At 41.2% G+C, this 21861-nt stretch overlaps 1 protein-coding gene across 1 annotated transcript in view; it reads left to right on the forward strand.

Annotated features, from left to right (window-relative positions):
• Positions 1 to 17240, forward strand: part of DAPL1 (death associated protein like 1) — a 20967-nt gene extending 3727 nt beyond the window's left edge. The window contains exons 2-4 of the mRNA XM_017855437.1: positions 5817 to 5904; positions 8585 to 8645; positions 16951 to 17240. Of these exons, the coding sequence (XP_017710926.1) occupies positions 5817 to 5904; positions 8585 to 8645; positions 16951 to 17067 (266 nt within the window). The 3' untranslated portion in view covers positions 17068 to 17240. The remainder of the gene's footprint in view (positions 1 to 5816; positions 5905 to 8584; positions 8646 to 16950) is intronic.
• The last annotated feature ends 4621 nt before the right edge of the window (positions 17241 to 21861 follow it).

A 21861-nucleotide genomic window follows, 5' to 3' on the forward strand; every position in this document is an offset into this window, starting at 1 on the left:
TTTTTGATACGGGGTCTCGCTCTTTTGCCCAGGCTGGAGTGCAGTGGCACGATCTCGGCTCACTGCAAGCTCCGCCTCCGGGTTCACACCATTCTCCTGCCTCAGCCTCCCGAGTAGCTGGGACTACAGGCACCTGCCACCTCGCCTGGCTAGTTTTTTGTGTTTTAGTAGAGATGGGGTTTCACCGTGTTAGCCAGGATGGTCTCAATCTCCTGACCTCGTGATCCACCCACCTCAGCCTCCCAAAGTGCTGGGATTACAGGCATGAGCCACCACGCCCAGCCCAAAGTAAGCATTTTGCAAATATCTAAACTTTTCATTAAACCTTCAAATAGATGTTCTCATTCACAAGGCAGAGTTTGCACAAACCTTTGTGCTTTTCAGCTTTTTCACATACATTGTCCATGTATTTGTGAAGGACAAAGCCTAATTTTTTGCAGGCTTATGTTTATCTTCACTACTCTCTACCAAAAACTTTGAAAAAGATTGGAAAATCTTAACTGGAAAATTATTATTTAGAATTCTAAACTAAATGATGTATTTTCAAAATTTACAAACCACAAAACAGTCACAAGAGTGTAATTCTCATGCAGAGATGGGAAAGAAAAGCTTCATTTTCCCCATATAAATTTAGGTTTTCTAGTGAAATTATCTAAAAGAGCATCTCCCTTTTTTACATTGTCTATCTCTAGTTCATCTTCATTAGTGAAAGGACTGAAAGTCTTAATTTACGTATTTGTACTCAAAATTCTGTTAAAATGTTAAATCAGTTCATATTTTACTTTGCCCAATTCCAACTGATCTTACTGAAAAGGTTCAAAAGGCAGGATATTCCCAAATATGGAGTTACATAAAGAATTTCAAACTTAAATGGATTGATTTGGATACAGTGAAACTTTGAAAAGATCTCTTGAGTCAGAGGTATCCAGTATAAGCAAAATGAGCAAGAACCTGATTGTGTTACATTGTAAATAATGGCTTGTCTAGACCCCAGGAGATCATTGTGATCAGTGTTCCAGCAGAGATTTTAAGATGACCCTCTCACAAACTGACTCCACCTGGTTCAGTCACCCCAGTGTAATGAGAGCCCAAATCTATATCAGTGCATCCACCTGTAGTCTAGGATATTATCTTCTGTTTCTTTCTAGTATACATAGATGACTGAGTAAGATTAACTACCAGAACGAGTTTGGTACAAGAACTGTGTTCTGGAAATCCAATGTGTGGTTCCCTTATGCTTCCTAAATTGCTGAATTAGAGCCCACAGCCCTATGACAGAGAGGATTTAAAGACTGCTGGATGGAAGTAGGAATCTTATGGGGAAGACGTTTTCTTCTTCCCCCTAAAATGTCTACCTTATTGTTCCTAAGGATGAAGAACTCCCATGTTTATGGTTTAGCTGGGTGTGGTGGCACGCACCAGTAGTCCCAGCTACTCAGGAGGCTGAAGCAGGAGAATCACTTGAACTCGGGAGATGGAGCTTGCAGTGAGCCGAGATCGCTCCACAGCACTCTAGCCTGGCGACAGAGAGAGACTCCGTCTAAAACAAAATTTATTTTGGCATTTATTTCTTTGTTCAGTGCCTTATGTTCTTTCCAAAGGGAAAGAAGTGATGGATTTTTTTTTTTAGAGGTAGATGAAAAGAGTTGAAATTATAATAAGGACTTTATAATAAACATAATCTAGTTCAACTTCCACTGAATTCCCCAAAGTTCTCCTAAGGTGTTCATGACAAGAGAACTTCTTTCCTTCGCTTTAATACATTGAGGTACAAAAAACTCATTATTGTATTAGGCAATCTATTTCATGTTGAATAACACAAGCTGTTGCAAGTAGCCAGATTCTACCTTTCTGGAACTCTTAGTCTTTGATCTTCGTTCTCACCTCTGGAACCACATAAAATAAATATAAATAATAATTAGTAATTAGTAAGTGCCTACCATGCACCAGGTTCTTATGTCACCTCTATTTTCTGGCAGCAATAGTCAGTATTATTCCCTATTGAAGGACGTGGAGACTGAGTCTGAGAGCAGTTTTAAGTGTCTTGCTCACAGTCACAGAGCTTAGGAGGAGTAGAGTTGTCCAACCCTACATAACATTTCCTCATCAGTAAATTGCTCCTCTGCCCTCATGACAGCCCTTCAGATCTTTGAAGATGATTCCCTAAGCTATCTTGAGTCTTTGCTTCTTCTGGAGTTATCTTACCAGATTCCCTAGCTCCTCATGTAGCATGCCTGCCTTCACTCTGGTCACTCTCCTCTGAAGATTCCCAGACTGTCAATGTCCTTCTAAATGAGTGGTGCAGAGCTCAATATTCCAAAGGTCTTATTTAAAGAAAGAAAGAAAGAAAGAAAGAAAGAAAGAAAGAAAGAAAGAAAGAAAGAAAGAAAGAAAGAAAGAAAGAATCTCACTCTGTCACCCAGGCCCGAGTGCAGTGGTGTGAGTGGTGCCATCTCAGCTCACTGCAACCTCCGCCTCCCAGGTTCAAGCAATTCTCCTGTCTCAGCCTCCCAAATAGTGGCTGGGACTACAGGCAATTGCCATCACACCCGGCCAATTTCTGTATTTTTAGTAGAGACAGGGTTTCGCCCTACTGGTCTGATCGGTCTCGAACTCCTGACCTCAGGTGATCCACCTGCCTCGGCCTCCCAAAGTGCTGGGATTACAGGTGTGAGCCATTGTGCCCAGCCAGGTCTTCTCATCTTTAACTAAAACAATTTTGCTTCTATAGTTGGTGATAATAATTAGTCCAGGCAGAAGAAAATGTGTAGGAATAATAGCATCAGGTAAAGCAAAAGGAACACTAACAAGAAAATAATTATAGCACACCATATATAAAAGGCACTTGTCATAAGGAGAATGAAAAATACTGTTGGGAGGTGTATCAAAGGCCCTAGAGCTCTTATTTGATTCTTCTTATCATCAAACAACAGAGCTATGAGCAGACACCATCTCCCATACAGAGGCACACACTCCTCAAACATTCTTTGGGAAAAAGCCCATCCCTTGATTTATTTCACCTGTGTTCCACGGCTATTCAGAAATGTGTCCATATAATTTCATTTTTGTTGCTGATTACTTTGTATGCCATATGTGTATATAAATAATTTACATATACAAAGAATGTACATATATAAATTAAAGCAGATAATGTATAAAGATAGCATTTTCTGAGGCTTATATATATAAATCAATATTGCTTTAAACTTGGTAATTCAAATAACCAAATGGAGTTTATTCCATGAATGCAGGAATGGTTAAATAGTGAAACATCAGATCTCCTTAGTGATACAAAACCCATAAGAGATTGACAAGGTCACATAAAACACTAAATTTCTGACTGGCAAAACATTATCAATAAAGCCAAAAGCAGTAACTGGTACAATATAATATTTTATATTTGCAATGTATTTCATGGAAAAGAGCTCCTATAAATCAATAAGAAAAGATAGGAAAAGACTAACAATCCAATTGTAAAGGACAAAAGATTTGAACAGCTTACAGGAAAGGAAATGCAAATGTCTTCTAAAACACAGCACCAAGCTCAACCTTTAATAAAAAATGAGAAATGAGAATTAAAACAGTGAGATACCTTTATCTATTTTGTAACTTATTGGCTGACAAAACCAAACACTTTGTAGCTCTCATTGTTAACAGGGGTATGGAGGAACAATCATTGTCGTCGTGGCTGGTGAGATTCTAAACTGGTGCAAACTCCGCTAAGGGCAGTTTGGCAAGATTTAACTAAATTCCAGACACGCATACTCTTATGAACTAACAAGATCACTTTTAGGAATTTCCCCCACAGGTATACTTGTATTTGTGCAAAATTATATATCTAAAACTGTTAGGACAGCAAGAGTCCAAAAGAGCCAGAGTGACACCATTTTAAAATCACCTCCATCTTAGAATGAGGGAGGCACATTCCTTGCCAGTCACAACCCCATGGTGCTAAGATGTTTACAGCTGAGGAAACAGCTTGGTAATGCCTGCAAGAACAAACTCTTACAACCACAGAAAGTCCAGATGTGCCAATACCCATAACAATAATGCTTTCAAGATAATAACAGTTACGCTTTGATGTACTCACACACTGACCAAATGTCAAGGATGGTTTTCTTTACATCAGTAGAATAATAAATCTTGTCATGTTGTCTGCTCACCTGCATGTCGTCACAGTTTAGTCTTTACATAGACAAGGCCCCAATATAAGAAAAACTGAAAAACATTGTTTGTGCACTCGCTTTCTGAGGACACCCTACTCTGTAATGTTTCTAATAAACTTACTTCACTGAGCTCTGTGATTTGCCTTGAATTTCTTCCTGTGCAAGATCCAAGAACCCTTTTTGGAGTCTGGATCAAGACACCTCTTTCTGGTAACAAAAGGATATTCATTGCAGCATTGTTTGTGATAGCAGTAGATGAGGAACACATGAAATGTCCAACATTAGGGAGCTGGTTAAGTAAACACAGGGTGTTCATATAATAAAATGCTAAAGCAGATGGTAAAAAGAAAAACACATAAATGATATATAGAGATATAGATGTAGATGTAAATATAGATATGGAACTTTCTCTAAAATGTGTGATTAAGTGAAGAAAATAAACAAGACGTAGAGCAATGTGTACCTTATGCTACCATTTTTATAAAAAATAAAACCTAAGTGTATGTGTAGAATAATTGTGGATGAAGACACAGGAAGCTTGTAACATTAGCAGTATCTTGGGAGATAATCTAGGAAGCTGGAAAATAATGGTAGGAGGGAGACTGCAGACCTTTTTATGGCTTTTGAATTTTGTGCCTTATGCAGATAACATAACCAAGATGATAAATTAAGTAATAATTGTAAAGAACAATGATGAAGTCAGTTCACAAGGGCACAGAGAAATACAATAGATTTTCTTTATTTTTCACTTTATTGGACCACAGTTTTAGAAAATCGCCAATCTGGCATTTTCATAAAAAGAATTAACAGGCTCAAACAAATCCATGTCCATTTAGCTTTTTCTCATTTGAGCTTGTCAGATTTTAGATGTGCAAATTTCCTGGGAACGGAAAAAAAGCATTTGCTTTGACTTGTTATCTGAAATGGGTTGTTCCTTTTCAAAAGTTGATTTCATCTGACATTGTTAAACACTTGAATTGCTGTTAGGTCATCTGTAGCCTAATTAACACTAATTGATCACTTGAATGGCAGGATTATTAATGCAGTTTAATTACTCATTAGAACATCTGAGCTTGGCCCACACTGGAGGTTTGGGGTCTGGATGGAAGGTGGGTATCTGGTAGACTCAGAACCACCTCTGTTGAGTTAAATGCCTTTTATCGCTGTGTGCCCTGACTTTTGGCTCATTTCTCAGAATCTGGCTTTTGAAAACTTCGGTTAGAAAAAGAAAAATGCAAGCCACGCACAACTTTAATCTGATGGGAAAACAGAGGGTCACATTGTAATTGTCGGTTGCTATTGTGGGGAATGTAATTGGTTTGATAATAAGAAAAAATGTTTTTCAGTGAAATGCCTGAGGGAGTATGTTGTTATTCTCTTCCCTAAATCTAAGGTGTAACCTTCTGCTTTTTCAGCCTTGGTTCCACTTCTCTGAGCATAAACAAGTAGCTCTCAGCCCTTCCTCCACCCACACCTGGTTTGCCAATAAAATATATATATTTTTCTTTTATTGTGTTGTTTTATACAAAAGTTTAGGTCTTTAAAATATAAGTTCAAAAATTATTTTCAAATCTAAAGTCATACCTTTAATAACAAAGCAAACCTTCTCTCACTATTCTAACTTCCTTGCTGATTTTTATCTGTTTGTAGTAAAAGCTGGAGGAATGAGAATTTCCAAAAAACAAGAAATTGGCGCCTTGGAGAGACATACCAAAAAAACAGGATTCGAGAAAACAAGGTAAGGACTCTTAATTTTTCTCCATCACCTTGAGTTTTGAATGACTCTGCCTCCAGGAGTTATTTTAGGACAAACCAAGGCTTCTTGTGCCTTTGGAGGCCGCCAGAGAAGGGGGTGGGGATGGAGGGTGTGATCTGTGGTGACTTAGGGTGAGGGGTGGGGAAGTTAGGTGGCTACCCTCTGGAGGGCTCCCATCAGCACCCCCACCCATTCTCCTCCTCTCTGTGTCCAGCCCAGCGGCTTTGCACTTAATAGGCACGGTCCTAAATGCATCCAAACCTGACACCAATCCTTTTATCCTATTTTCAGATCAGTCTTTAAAATATTGTTCCTAGGTTGGCCCTGTTTTCATAATACACTTTCTGCTGAAGTAAATGTCCTGAATTAAAAATAAATGTCTTTTTTGTCTTAAATCCATCACTGAATTATTTAGAAAGTAATGGCCACTATATTTGGCACAGCTGGAAGGCACATAGGTACCGAGCAGCCTCCCCGCTGCTCCTTCCGCCATAACCTTGACGCCTGCGCTGTTCTCAGAACTCAGCAGAGAGCTGTGGGCTGGATCAGGAACGCAAATGGCCCAATCACTCTAGGCATTGGGTAAGGAAAACCAGAGTATTTCAAAAACCAAGAAACACGCCGAACTGGTTCTTTCTGAGGAGTGTTTCAAAGACTATTAATTTTGAAATGGTTTCCACAGATCAGTTGATGAGTAATTCAAAAGGAGCTGAGTAGAGGATGCTCCAGGCACCTCCATGAGAGTTAAACCATCTCAGAAAGAGAATAGAAATAGACTATGGCACTTCTTTGACTCTTTTCTATAAAATTATTTTAAAGTCACTTTTAAAGATTTCTTCCTAATTTCTGGGAAGACGTTTTTTGAGGATTTGCTTCCCTCCACCTTAGAATGAAATGCTGATTTGCCCCATTAGCAGCCAGTCATTTGTTACTGCTGTATCAGAAACTAGCCATCACATGACAAGAGGGAAGCTGTACGTCGTCAAGGGTGGAGGTCACACGTTATTTATCTTCTGACCCAGCATCTAGGACAGTTCCTAGAATAGTGAGTGCATTCTGTCAATGACATCAGACTTCGATTGAATTGCAAGCTGATTAATTTTGAGAACTATTCATTCTGTATCTAAAACCTGACCCAAGCATGTGCCCTGCTGATTGTGACATTGGTTAACCTGCCTGAGCCAGGGGCTCAGGAACTAAAGCGTCTTGTCTTGGAAATGACTTACTAGTGGGCAGCCAAAGGACAGGTCATTCATTTCTCTGCATCTCAGAAAAATGGGATTTACTATTAATTCTAACATCCACTGAACAATGTAGGTAGGGGAGTTGGCTAGAGAGTAATAAGGTGGTGATTGGAATCTTCTTTAAAAACTCAATTGTTTTCTAACAGTCGTTAAATGACAGAAATTGGACTTTTACAGAACTTAAACAGCAAAAGATGGCTCTTGCCCTAAGTACCAGGGACAGAAACAGGTTATGTGGATCTTGAAACTTACAGACTTTCAGGGCCATTTTAAAAGAAAAATAACCAAAAATGACCAATATGAAATGGGTAGGGCCCCTCCCAGGGCCTTGGGAGGAGCAATTGTGGTAGGAGACCCTGGAATTAAGTATCATCTCCACATGTATCCCCCTCTGCTATTTACATCTCCTAGCGGGGCATGTGCACAGGATAGGAAAGCCTTGTTTTCATGGACAAACACTCCTTTTTATGTCATCTTAGAGAATAGCTTTTTAAAAATGTGCTCTGGACCAGAATTTTCCAAACATCATCAATCCATGTCTACTTCCTAATAGCTTCTACAAACCAACACAAACCATCCAGAAAAAAAATATATGCCAAGTGCAGAGTTTCTTCAAGACATTGATATTGTACTGTAGATTCGGCCCTGATTGAAACTCTCCTACAAAATAACTTGGCCTGAGAGAAAGAAGCCAGATGCAAAAGAGTACAAGCTACAGACGGTTTATTTTATGAAGCACAAAAACAGTCAAAACCAGTCTTTGAGGCTATAAATCAGGGTAGCAGTTATCCTTAGGGACAGCTGGTTTGACTAGTGGTTTCAATTTTATTCAATCTATATGTTTATAGTATGTGAATGTTTCTGTGTGTATATCATATTTCAATAAAAAGTTAAAAAAATAATAATAATAGCTGGGCACAGTGGCTCATGCCTATAATCCCAGCACTTTGGGAGGCTGAGGTGGGTGGATCACCTGAGGTCGAGAGTTTGAGACCAGCCTGGCTAACATGGTGAAACCCCGTTTCTACTAAAAATACAAAAAATTAGCCAGGATGGTGGCACACGCCTGTAATCCCAGCTACTTGGGAGGCTGAGGCAGGAGAATCGCTTGAACCCAGGAGGTGGAGGTTGCAGTGAGCCGAGATTGCACCATTGCACTCCAGCCTGGGCAACAAGAGCAAAACTCCGTCTCAAAAAAAAAAAAAAACAAAACAAAAAACCAATAATAATAACTTGGCCTGCAAAGCTTGTTGTGTGTAGCACATAGATACACAGAGGCAAAATCTGTGTCTTCTAGGTGTTCCTAAGCAGAGTGGAAGCATAAAAGGCCGGAGAGACAGCCCTCTGTATAAATCATGTGGCCTTTTCAGTGGGAAAATTTTTTAAGTCCTGTTCAAAGTTTCTTTCCATCTTCACAGTGCCATTGCAAATGTTGCCAAAATACAGACACTGGATGCCCTGAATGACGCGCTGGAGAAGGTGAGCCGTGGGCAAACCATATAACGCTCCAAGTCAGTCTGCCAAGCAGATCCGGCTGCATGGGTGAATGCGCGGATGACCACTGAGGTTTTTTCCAACCCAGGGGTTTTATGTCCTTGTGAAAGAATTTGTTCTCGGTCAGAGGAACACAAAGTGATTTGAGTGGAAGAAACTGCGTCTCTCAAATTCCTAAAGTATCCATTTAATAAATCCTTTCCAAAATAAGATAAGAAAGTGGAAATTGTGATACTGAATTTGCAGAATGGTACTTTGCTATCCCAAATATTTCTTGGAAACATTGGCATGTTTTTATAAAAGGCAGCCTGTGGAGTGGGGCTTCAGCAGTTTTTGATCTTCCTCCCTGCCCCTGTGTTCCTATAAGGAGATATTTGATTTGAGGAGAGGGTGGGTGGTAGAGGGCTGCATGGTCTAGGGTTGGAGGAAGGCTGGGCACCAGCTGGGTTTATCCAGTAAAGTCTGCTTAAAAAGCTAGTTGACCAGGACTATTTTTATTTCTATATTCTGAATTCCTTCTTTTCTTTTTTTCCTTTTTTTTTTTTTTTGAGACGAACTTTGCTCTTTTTGCCCAGACTGGAGTACAATGGCGCGATCTCGGCTCTCACTGCAACCTCCACCTCCTGAGTTCAAGTGATTCTCCTGCCTCAGCCTCCTGAGTAGCTGGGATTCCAGGCACGCACCACCACCCTCAGTTAATTTTGTATTTTTAATAGAGACAGGGTTTCACCATCTTGGCCAGGCTAGTCTCAAACTACTGACCTCAGGTGATCCACCCACCTCGACCTCCCAAAGTGCTGGGATTACAGGTGTGAGTCACTGCGCCCGGCCATATATCCTGAATTCCTGTTAGGTAGTTCTAGAAACTCAGAAAATTCTTACCAAGTAGACAGTGGTTTGATTTTCTGGATTCAAAAGTTTGTTTTCAAATTTTGTAGGTGAGCTGAGCGAGGGCCCTTATTCTATGTCTAGTAGGCAGGTACGTTACAGTCAAGGTAATATAGAGCCACTCTTTCTGCTACTGCCCTGTTTATGGAAGGGGTGGGATAAAGCATCCTCTGTAGAAGGAAGACTTGCTGTTGCAGCCAAAATCAGATGCCTGAGGACCAGCAGCTCAGCCTTTGAAAAAGATGAGTGCAGCTGGCCCCTGGGCCTCCCATTTGGCACTGGCTTCATCACCGTCTGTATGGCCTTGAGCAAGTTACTTATCCTGTGGTTCAGTTCCATGTGTGTACAATGGAGGAAGGAAGAGTGCGCGGCTTATAGGGTTGTTATGTGGAGACAATGAGCTCACAAATGTGAAGGTCTTGGGAGTCTCAGCACAGAGTAGCCTCTTTGCACTGTTAGGGTTAGTAGCATTGGTTTTTATGACAGTGAAATAAGACAGCATATCTAAAGTCCATGTTGTACAAGGTAAGATCTTGATGATGAGCCGTAGCTACCGAGCCTTCTCACATGGGAGCCTTGGTTCTGCACTCAGGTCAATTTAGGGTGAAGTCAGAAGTGACTCTCTCCCTTCCTGGCTTCAGAGGCAGGGCTGGTGCATGATACCCTGCCAGGGTAACACAAGCTGTCTGCTCCCACGTCTTACATTCTCTTGCTTCTGCCCACTAAACACCTCTTCCTTAGGGCAAGAGAATGCTCACAGTTGTAAGTGGAACTAGATAGACTAGACATGTTCCCCTAAAATATTTGTTAACTCAAAATAAAGTATTGAAAAGGAATGGTCAATAAAGATTGGTCATGCTGTGTATTAGGTACGATGCCAGAGTTTACATTGTGTTCTTACAGACAGACGATATGCTTATGTCTTTGACATATCACTTCTTTATTTCAAAGGTAAAAAGAATAATCTCTTCCCTAAGTAACAATACTTAACAATAATAATCAGTTGTATTTGGAAACCATAAGAGAACATTGAGATGGTGTGCTGTTAGAAATATTTTTAACAGGCTAGGCACAGTGGCTCACGCCTGTAATCCCAGCACTTTGGGAGGCCGAGGCAGGCGGATCACAAGGTCAGGAGTTCAAGACCAGCCTGGCCAATATGGTAAAACCCCATCTCTACTAAAAATACAAAAATTAGCCGGGCATGGTGGTCCGCGCCTGTAGTCCCAGCTACTCGGGTGGCTGAGGTAGGAGAATTGCTTGAACCCGGGAGATGGAAGTTGCAGTGAGCCGAGATCACGCCACTGCACTCCAGCCTGGGCGACAGAGTGAGACTCCATCTCAAAAAAAAGAAAAGAAAAGAAACAGAAATATTTTTAACAGAAACTATACCTATTTTTAAAAATATACCCCTGTGCTCAGCTCAGTGTTTAATGGAGTAGGACTGTGGCTAAGATTGTACAGGTTACTGGTTAGGAGAGCAGGTCCTGGCATTAGCCATAGGCTGCCCAGTTCCTGTGCTGGCTGTGTCTCTCACTAGCTCTGTGTCCTAGGGCAGGTTTCTTCACTTTTTTGTGCTCTTCTTTCCTTATCTGTAAATGGGAATGTGAGTACCAGTATCTACTTCACAGGGACATGTTAAGAGTAAAACATAATACATGCACAGTGCTAGGACACTTAGCCCTCAGCAAGTGATATCTTCTGTTCCCAGGCCTGCATCCTACCATCACTTGGGAACCCAGGTAAAGTGTAAGGCACCAGCAACAAAAATAAGCTCCAAGAGTGAGGGACTACCTCAAAAACAAACATTGGTAGGATCCATGTGTTTCCCTATAGCTAAGAAAAATCCCACCGAATCCATCATTCAACCAGAAGCCTAGTAAGATTTCACAATAAAGGACAACCTGGGGTTGAGATCTGCTGACTACTAGATCTACTGAGATCAGCAGTTGTGTGGGGCTGAGTAGGAGGGGTTGATTAAAATGACCAGAGGGAATTTGGGGAAATGATGGGACGGTTATTTATCTTGATTGTGGTTGTAGTCACAAACTGTATGTCCTTGTCAAGACTCATAAAGCAGCACACTAAAAAGGGTAAGTTTTACTTTAGGTAAATACTTTGATTTTAAAAACTGAATAGCCATGCTGCTATAAACTATACAGGGTGATTCAAAAAATATAGGAAACAATATATAAAAGATACAGAGACACAGGTATCTTTTAATACATTTGTCCTGCATTACAATGATTCTCCTCACAATATGTATTGCCACAGAGACCTAACAATATGCAGTTGGTCAGAATAAATGCAGTGGCAGAATTGAGAGTCACATCCTCTGCATTTATTAACATGTGTCCATGCCCTCAGTTACAATCATGTCTAGTCCCAAGAACCCATGTTATTTCTCATACTTATTTTAAGAAATGAACTCTCTAAAGCAATCCCTCTCCATAGGAACTCATCAACCATTCAACCACGGCAGGAAAATTCTCTCTGTATGCTATTCATCTCTGAATTCCTACTTTAAAATCAACATGGGGTTTAAGATTTTGGAGACTGAAAAATAATCTCCAAAGGGCTGGAATTGTGTAAATCAAAGTGGGAAGCAGCCTAGAATCTACGCCCCCTGCCCCCCAGTATTTCCCCACCTCTCCCCTCCACACAGACTGCTTTCTCCCACCCTACCTCATTTCTCCTTTCCTCCCCGCTCTCCAGCCAGCCTTCCCCACCTCTTGAAGCCCTCAATATTAAGAGAATTCATGTTGCCCAGTGGCAGAATACATGACATGGTATTCCTGCAGAAAACAGGTTATGTAACCCAAAAGCTCTCTGGGCTAGAAATCTGGGAGACCTGGTCTTAGATCAAGTTCCACCCACTACTTAGAAGTTATTTGACCTTTTAGATATCACGTAACTCCCCTGGGATTTGTGCTCATTCATTTACTTTTAAAAAATTATTTTAAGGCAGGGAGTGAACAAGACTGATACTGCCAAATATATTAATCCTCTGGACAGCCATGGCAATTAAATTTGGCAATAGTTGTGAAACTTCTCAGACCATAAAAGTATCCAGTTTAAACATCCATAATGGAGTTGCGTTATGGTGTGGAGGGGGAATGCTGAAGCCCGGTTAAAGTTGGGGCTCCTTTTTTCAAGCTGCCAGACTCTAGGTCACCACTGCCAAAGCCAGTGAGATGTATGTGAAATGGGATCCTGGGGGAGAGAAAACTATCAAAGGCATCTGCAGATTTTAAAAGGCTTCTCTTGTTCTGTAGATTAATATCACTATAGGAGTATCCTTGAATTTCATTGACGAGAGCTGAATGTTTTGTTTTAAGCAGTTTGCTTAACAGGGTGTGGAAATTTAAGTGCCAACATTCGAGTTGGAAGTTAACACCCTGGAAAGATGAATGAAAGCCCTGCCAATCTGCTAACACCACCCAACTTCAGGCTCTAAAACAAAACCTGCAGCTGATTTTCTTGCATCTAGAATTTCAGCGCTCTAGTCATAAAGACCTCCATTACAATTCTTTTGCTTTTTCTCCGAAATGAAAAATATAGGTTCTGAGGTCACAGCTACCCAAGATGAAGGTAAATCTCAATGTGGAAGTTTCTACTGATCCACTTTCTGAGTTCAATGTGTTGCCCCTGTAATGGAGCCACAGCAAGGCAGGATCCTTGTACATACATGGCTTTGAATTATTTCTCTCGTGGAGTTACCCTGCATTCTCTTACCCTAATGAATGACACAAGAAACACCTTTCATTCTACAAATACTATCATTTTACAAAGACTAATGATGAAAATTCCACAGCTTCCCCAAAGTTAAAATGTCAGACTAAAACACAGCTGGTTGTAGCTTATACTCTGGAAAGCTGTTTCTACTTATGTGTAGTTTAGACTTGAAAATAACCTTTTCCTGTCTCCATTGATATAAAATCTACAACAAAGAATTAGTACATTGAGGAGTTGACCATTTTATTGACAGTTTCATCAATTCTGACGGAAGATTCTTTATAGACTCTCCACCCATAGCCTCAAGTCCTACATGAGGATGCCCCTGACTGAGGCAGGTAGGGAGATGAGATGGAGAACTTTCCTTTTATCATATTTTCAAGTTGCTATGGAAACCCTGGTCCTGGAACTCCAAAACCTGTACACTTGTAGCTTAACAATTATGGGCAATTTGTCTATTATCTTTGCCAGAATTATTCCTACTTTTTTCTCAATCCTGTTGATTTTCTTTTCTTCTCTCGAACTTTCCCAGATCAGTTCAGATGGCCAATGGGCCACAGGAGCTGACTTTGTTTCCCAAATATTCTAATCTGTGAAATTCCTCTTCTGGGAAGTAGTTGAGCGGTGCTTTTAGAACTCTGGTTGAATGCCTCAGTTAAAATGTAACCCTTAACACTTCTGTATTGCTGGTGGGAATGTAAAATGGTCCAGTTGCTGTGGAAAACAATATGGTGGTTCCTCAAAAAATAAATACAGAATTGCCACATCAGACTGGACGCAGTGGCTCACAACTTGAATCCTAGCACTTTGGGAGGCTGAGGCAGGAGAATTGCTTGAGCCCAGTTGGAGACCAGCCTGGGCAACATAGAAAGACCTTGTCTCTACTAAAAATATAAAAAATTAGCCCAGCATGGTGGCACATGCCTGAGGTCCCAATTACTCAGGAGGCTGAAGCAAGAGGACCACTTGAGCTGGGAGTTCAATGTTACAGGGAGCAGAGATCACACCCCTGCACTCCAGTCTGGGTGACACAGCAAAATCTCAACTCAAAAAAAAAAAAAAAAGAGAGAGAGAGAGAGAGAATTGCCATATGATCCAGCAATTCCACTTCTTCCAATATAATCTTCCCATATATTGGAAGAATTGAAAGTAGGGACTCAGAACAGATATTCCTGCACCACTGTTCATAGCCACATCATTCACAATAGCCAAAAGGTGAAGAGATCCTAACCAAGTATTCATCAATGAATGAATGGATAGACAAAACGTGATATATATATATATATATATATATATATATACACACACACACACACACAATGGAATATTATTTAACCTTAGAAAAGAAGGAAATCCCGACACATACTGTAACATGGATGGACCTTGAAGACATTATGCTAAGTGAAATAAGCCAGACACAAAAGGACAAATATTGAATGATTCTACTTATGGGAGGTACCCAGAGTAGTCAGATTCATAGATATAGAAAGTAGAATGGTGGTTGCCAGGGGCTTGGAGGAGGAGGGAATGGAGAGTGATTGTTTAATTGGTTCCAAGTTTCAGTTTAGGATGATGAAAAGGTTCTGGAGGTGGATGGTGTTGATAGCTGTGTAATAATGTGAATGTATTTAGTGCCACTGGACTAACTGTACACACACTTTAAAATGGTTAAAATGGCAAGTTTTGTATATCTTAGCACAATTTTCTTTACATGCCCAAACAATGTAGCCCCTAAATTGTGGAGATCACCCTGGAGGTGATCAAATAACAAATTAGTGCCAAATTAAGCAGAAAATATCTTCGATCACTTATTCTAACACTACTCTCCTTTCCTTTTTCTTTTCCTACCTCCACCCATCATCTCTTTCACACTTAAGAACAACAATCAGCATGTGGCTTTCTTTGTTCCAGTCCCAACTTGTCTTCTTACCCCACCTCACCTTGGCTAATTGCCCACATTTCTATTATATCAGAGTTTGTTTGTTTGTTTCCCTTCTCACCCCCTTTTACCTTCACTAACTTGTCAAATTTTTATTCCTACCTGCAATCTCTCAAATGTGATTTAAAATTAACCTGAAATAATTCATCTATTTTAGTTGAGACTAAAGACACCCAGTCTGGAAGTAAACTACTGAAGTCAATGACCTCTTAAATTTCCTTCTGGATCTAATGCTGAAAGAAAACCAAAGCAAAACAAAACATTCTGCCCTTAACACATTGTAAAATGCACATCATATGGTCTGATGATAACTGATCTGACAAAAAAAAAAAGTCATCAGGTCTTTTTTAAACTCTAATGCAACATTTATGATCAATATCTCAATTATGTTTTGTTTCCAACTGCTAGAATGTTGGCAGAGATAATCCTTGGGCTGAATTTTTGTATAACTTGTACCTGCTCATTATAAAAGAAAAAAAAATAGTACTGATAAATAAAGCAAAGAAAAGACCAGGCATTACCCGTAATTCTATCCCCAGAGGTAACCATTCCTAACACTTCAGTGTATATTCTGCCAGTGTGTTTAATTTTTTAAAACCAAGAAGAAAGGACTTTTTGGAGTCACATTTCAAATGAAAGGGACTGCTGTGTGCCTAGGGCCTGGGCAGAGATATTTGAGAAGAGATGTGAGGCACATATCTGGCTTAGAAGAGTGCAAACAAACCATAAACAGTGTGATGGCTGGGGTCATGAACAGTTTATCTCCCCTCTTATTTAGAGTGTCAAGGCAAGGGCATCTAAGTTCAATAGTGATAAGTTAAATTCCTACTGAGTTGAGGCATCCCTTCCTTGCTGGCCAAGGGAGGTTTCTTTAGGTACTTTTATGAATTGATGGGCTTGGAAACCAAGACAGTTGGTTTTCAAAACCAAAAGGTCACTGGGTCCAAATTCTCCTCCTAGGAAAACCATGTCTGAAGTGGTCAGCACCATTGAGCATGCTTTCTGTCTTAAGTTATCATTAATGTAAATTCCACAAGGTCTCTGGGTTCCATATGAAATGTCTCTTATTGTCAAAAAGTCTCAGCCTGTGTTAATAAGTCTATTTAAGCTTATTTACTTACAGATGTCTTCTGTGGAGAAGACTAATCAGAACTTTTGTTCCCTGAGGCTAGTAAGCCAGCCCTCAGCCTTCTCTTCACTGGGATATTTAGATTGAACCATGTGGAATGGCCAATATCACACCATTTTTGACCTTAAAAATAGCAAATGTACATACTTAGACCTAATAAATAACCCTAACTCTTCTTAACTTATTTCAGAGGTTCTTTATTTCTTTTGACAATTGAGGAGTTTTTTGTCCCCCCTCTGGACCTTCTCCAATGTCTCTGTAGCCTTCTTAGAATTCAGTGATTCATAGATGCATACTAGTGCCAGAATAATTGCTAACACCACAGAGAACTGTTGCAGACATACTTAACCATTCCCACTTTTTAAAATGTGAATTGGAGTTTTTTAAAGTTAAAGACAGTAAATGAGAGAAGACCCAGGTTAAAACATACTCCCATGGGTTTAGGGCTAGAAATAGTATGGGGAAAAAAAGAGATATTATCAAATAAATAAACAAAATTATGAGATTCCCTTGATCAACGATATTACTTTCTACTAGTTTAATATTTCATGATCAAGAAGATCCAATATGCCTATTTTTTCTTCCCTTCTCACCTTTAGCTCAACCATAAATTTCCAACAACAGTGCACATGGCGCATCAAAAACCCGCACCTGCTCTGGAAAAGGTTGTTCCACTGAAAAGGATCTACATTATTCAGCAGCCTCGAAAATGTTAAGCCTGGATTTAAAACACAGCCGTCTGGCCAGCTGCCTCAAACATCTGACAGCTTAGCAAAAAGGGCCAAAGCTTTCCATAGGCGTGCTGCACTTGCTTGGTAAATTAAACAGCTTTTGTATCTTCCCCTTTGACTTTAGGTAATAAAGCATCCAAACTTGTAAATCTAACACATCCCTGTGCCTCTTTTTGGTCCAGGTCAGAATCCCATTGATGTTTGCATGTGTAATTCTGTAGACTAAGGGAAGCATCCAGAATACCTGACTGTTCCATCCACCTCCCTGCATAAGCACTCTTCTTGATGCTGACCCTGAATTGTACCACCCTCATTGAGTTCTCCTTGTAGGCAGAGGTTGGAGAGGAGTAGACTGGGTTTGGAAAAGGCCAATATCCAATGCAAACATAAGAAGTGACTCTTCTCAGTTTGTTTGTCTAAGGATGTTCAAGTTTTCACTTGAGGTGAAATGTCTTTTCCAGTTTCCCACATAAGTACATAGTTTGTTTTCAAGGCTCAATGTGGGAAAATGAAAAATTAAATTGATTACAAACATATTATTTTCTGCCAAGCAATCAAAGACAGAAGGTAGAATTATAGCTTCAGTGAGAGAGTTGCTCAGGGCCTCCCAGAAAGCTCCAGAACAGGACATCGTGGTTGGGCTACAGAAGTTATTTTCACTGGCGGTGGGGTGGGAAAGAGAGTATTGCCATAACTAAGCTTGCACTAGCTCTTCTCCCCTCTACCCCATACACACACACACACACACACACACACACTTTTCATGAATTCACACGTAAACAGTCAAGGGCATCCTCAGGTGACAGCTGGGGACGGCCATATCCTTTCCTCACAGAGGCTGGCTGTCACTCACTGCTTCACATTCTGCACCTCCAGTTGAGAATGCTATTGGACCACTAGCCCTTCTCTTTACCCAGGGTGCCAGCACTTCAGTCCTTCATTGAACAGGTTGACAACTCTTGGAGTATGACCTGGTGCTGAACCTGTCTCTGATTCTTGGAAACAAGAGGCACTGGCTAATGCCCACTTGGATGTGGGGATGCATCCACCTCCTCCCCTCCATTTTTTGGCTCTTTTTCGGGAATAAGGGAATTGCTAGAGACAATAGCAGGCCTTCAGGCAATGCCAGCATGAATCAGTAAGACAGTTATTACCACCTCATTTTGGCTTACCTCAGTTTCCAGTCCTCTGGGACTGTTGTTAGATATATCCCAGGAAGATAACTGTTGTGAGGAAAATGGATGAAGTTCAAGGTCAGCCACTGTTTTCCAACGGGACAGTAACACAGACCAGATGGTGGGTACAGGTTGGAACATTGGACTAACATTGAGGAGACGGAGATGCTACTACTGACCCTCACTGGTTCTGCAACCTTAAGCAAGCCACTCAACTTTTCCAATCCTTGCCAAATGGGGACAATAACACCTGACTCCCCAACTGAACCCTTTCAGTGTTGCGTACTGCAAAGAAGATAAAATGACTACTGAGATTGGTTAAAGCTAATTAAAGAGTAGTGGTGAGAGCAAAATGGTGCTGGGATGCCTATCCTAGAAGCTGCCAGAACTAGAGTAATAGTAGAACTCTATTAAGCTGAGACTAGAACAGGAAATTCAGAGAAAAGCTGAAGATTTGGGACTGGATGGAGGCAGGAAGGAAACAAGGAAACATGGGGAGGGCGTGATAAGAGAAATGAGAAACACAGATGGTGGCACTGCTAGATTTGCCTTTCTTTAGGGTGATATGAGGGCCAGCCACCCAAAGGAAGTGAGAAGGGAGAAAGGGTACCATTTTGTCTGTCTGGAGACGGGGGATGTACTGTGGGGGAAGGGAGGCTGCTCAAAGGGAGCCTCTGCAGTGAGGACCCACGCATGAACTTAGGTCTACAATTACAGTCATTTAAATCACCAAGTCACAGGAAGTCAGAAGTTTGGTACAAGCTTCAGATCTGAAAGGAAATTGGAATTCCCTTGGCTAATGTAGCAGCAGAAGAAGGTCCAGGAGAGAATTCTGTGGTGATATGGAGGCATGTGCAAGAGCTGCCCACTGTCCCTCCTGAGGAAGACAGCCCAGCATGGATGTGCTGTGGCTCCACTCAGGAGCCCTCAGCCATGGGTCATGGGCCCAGCAAAGGCCATGACAAGGAGGAGGGGCTGCCGTGGGCTGGGAATCCACTGGCAGATAATTTTCTTCAGCTCATTTGAGTTCCGTTCACAGATTCTATGCTAGGCACTGGGACATGAAGATGAATAAGACACAGCCCCTGTCCACCAGGATCTCTCAGACCAAAGGGAAATGGACACCCAACAAATCAATAACAAGAGAGAGTATAGATGCGGCTTGGTGGGGGCCGGGGTCATGCTGTGGATGAGGCTATGCTCAAGAACTCACCCGAAGGTCACATGAAGGCCAAAAAAAAACCATGGTGACTATGGAAACCAATAACTCATGTTCGGATCTTTAATAAACAGACATTCCCTAAGTTTATTATGAAATCTTCAAACATACACAAAAGTTGAGTGAATATTATATTGAACCCTCACGTACCCATCACAAGGCTTCAACAATGTGGACCATCTTGGTTTGGCCACAGCATCCGGCCGCCTACTTCTTTGCTCTTTTCCCTCTCTCCTTCTGGGTTATTTTAGAGTGAGCCCTAAACCTCATATCATTTCATCTAGAGATACTTCAGTACGTTATCTCCAAAAGACAAGCCTTCGTGTGTGCTCTCTCGTTCTCTCTCTCTCTCTCTCTTGCTCTCGCTCTCTCTCTCTCTCATCTCTTTCTCCTTCTGTAAACTGAATTTTCACCAAGATTGAGGAGAATCTTTCCCCACAGAAGGGAGATCGGCATTGCTAGCTATGCTAGGCACAAGAGCCAAAACAAACAGAAGACCCCCCCGCTGAGCCAGGACCGCTGAGAGAGCAGGTAGAGTTCGGACAGTAGATGATGAAGCTGGCCCTCAGGTCAAAGGAGGGAACCAGGAAACACGAAGCTGCTGAGAGCAAACAACAGGAAGAAATGACAGGCAAAACTAGGTCTTGCTGAGGAAAAAGATGTAGAGAACACTTAGAAATAGCTATTTCTGAGGTCACTCAAAAAAACATACAGTAAGAGAGGAACAAAGGATGATAAATTATTGGCAGGAAAAACTAAAATCAATTTATCCAACAAACACTTGCCAGGTTTCTCCTGTGTGATAGGCTTCATTTAGATAGATGCCAAGTCAAGCAATATATGCCTGGCATTTGACATGTCGTGTTTTATCTGTTTTATTTTATTCATTCATTCATTCATTCATTTACTCATTCATTCATTCATTTTGAGACAGGGTCTTACTCGGTCGTCCAGGCTGGTGTGCAGTGGCGCAATCATGGCTCACTGTAGCCTCAATCTCCCTGCTTCAGATGATTCTCCCAAGCTGCTGGGACCACAGGTGTACGCCACCACACCCATGCCTGGCTAATTTTTCATTTTCTGTAGAGACAGCGTTTCCCCGTATTGCACAGGCTGGTCTCAAACTCCTAGGCTCAAGTGATCCTCCCACCTCAGCCTCCAAAAGTGCTGAATTACAGGTATGAGCCACTGCACCTGACCTGAGCTATATTTTGTTTTAAAGAATGTCTAGATGTCAGCTGGTGTCACCGCCCCCTTCAGAATAAGATTGGCTCCAATTGCCATATTGTCCCCAGTGGATGTTTAAAGCCCTCTCCAAGATGTGTGTAAATTCCCAGGAGGGTTACACTGGTGTGGTTACCTCTGATTTTCAGTGAATTTGTTCATTGCTTGCTGTCCCTGTGCCCTCACCACCCTGATCCGGACCCAGCTCTTTCCCATGATTTCCCTAAAAGTCTTCTTCAGTGGGTGGCAACATTTACTAAAGACTTGGTAGAGAATTTACATCATGGTAACCAGATGACATCCAGTAGAACGTCTGCTACCCTCATTCTGTTTGTGGGTCCTTCCACCCACTTCCCACTGCCACCCCCACTGCACCCCACCCCAGGACTTCGTTCACTGCTCATGTCACCTGGGGCAGCCTCCATCTTGCTGGAAGTGTTCCCCTCTCCCACTCTCCCTTCCGTCACTTTTCTTCCCTTACCCTGTTCAGTTTCAAATCAGAAATTCAGCTACTTCTCTGGTTGTTGGACTCCTGGAAAACCACGTCACCTTACCCCAAAATAGTCTCCTCACACTCAAACACCTCTGACACCAACTGTCAGGATGTCAACATTTTTGTCCAAATATGATAGAACAGATGAACAATGAATTAATTAGAACAAATGAAATGATAGAGAACCGGAGGCAAGAGAAATGAGAAGCCAAAGGAAAAGGAAGAGAAGTTTCAGATAAAATCTTGAAGGCCTGAAAGAAATACACTCACAAAATTAGGGCAAGCAGAGCTTCCACTAAAAAATATATAAGACAGAATTTTAAACACGGTTTTCCATACAGTATTTCATGGAATTGTCACAAGAATTCTGAAAGATGATAGCTATTATTATCCTATTATACCGATGGGAAAAATGAGCCTCTGGGAAATTAAGAGATTCCTTAATGTCTTACAGTTTGTTAAGCAGAGAAATTTATCTGGGGCTCTCTTAATCCCAAATCTAGAGCTATCTCTGCTACCCCATAAGAAAATAGGTTGGAGCTGAAGCTTAGAAGTCTCCAAACAGAGAGGATCGAGATGTAATTTTGACTTAAGAAATAGAGATGAATTTGAAGAGGGAATTCTGTGTGTGAAAGAACTGATGTGGGATTCACCGAATACCTCAATAG

Source organism: Rhinopithecus bieti, unplaced genomic scaffold (assembly GCF_001698545.2).
Source record: "Rhinopithecus bieti isolate Rb0 unplaced genomic scaffold, ASM169854v2 scaffold_41274, whole genome shotgun sequence".
NCBI classification, from domain to species: Eukaryota; Metazoa; Chordata; class Mammalia; order Primates; family Cercopithecidae; genus Rhinopithecus; species Rhinopithecus bieti.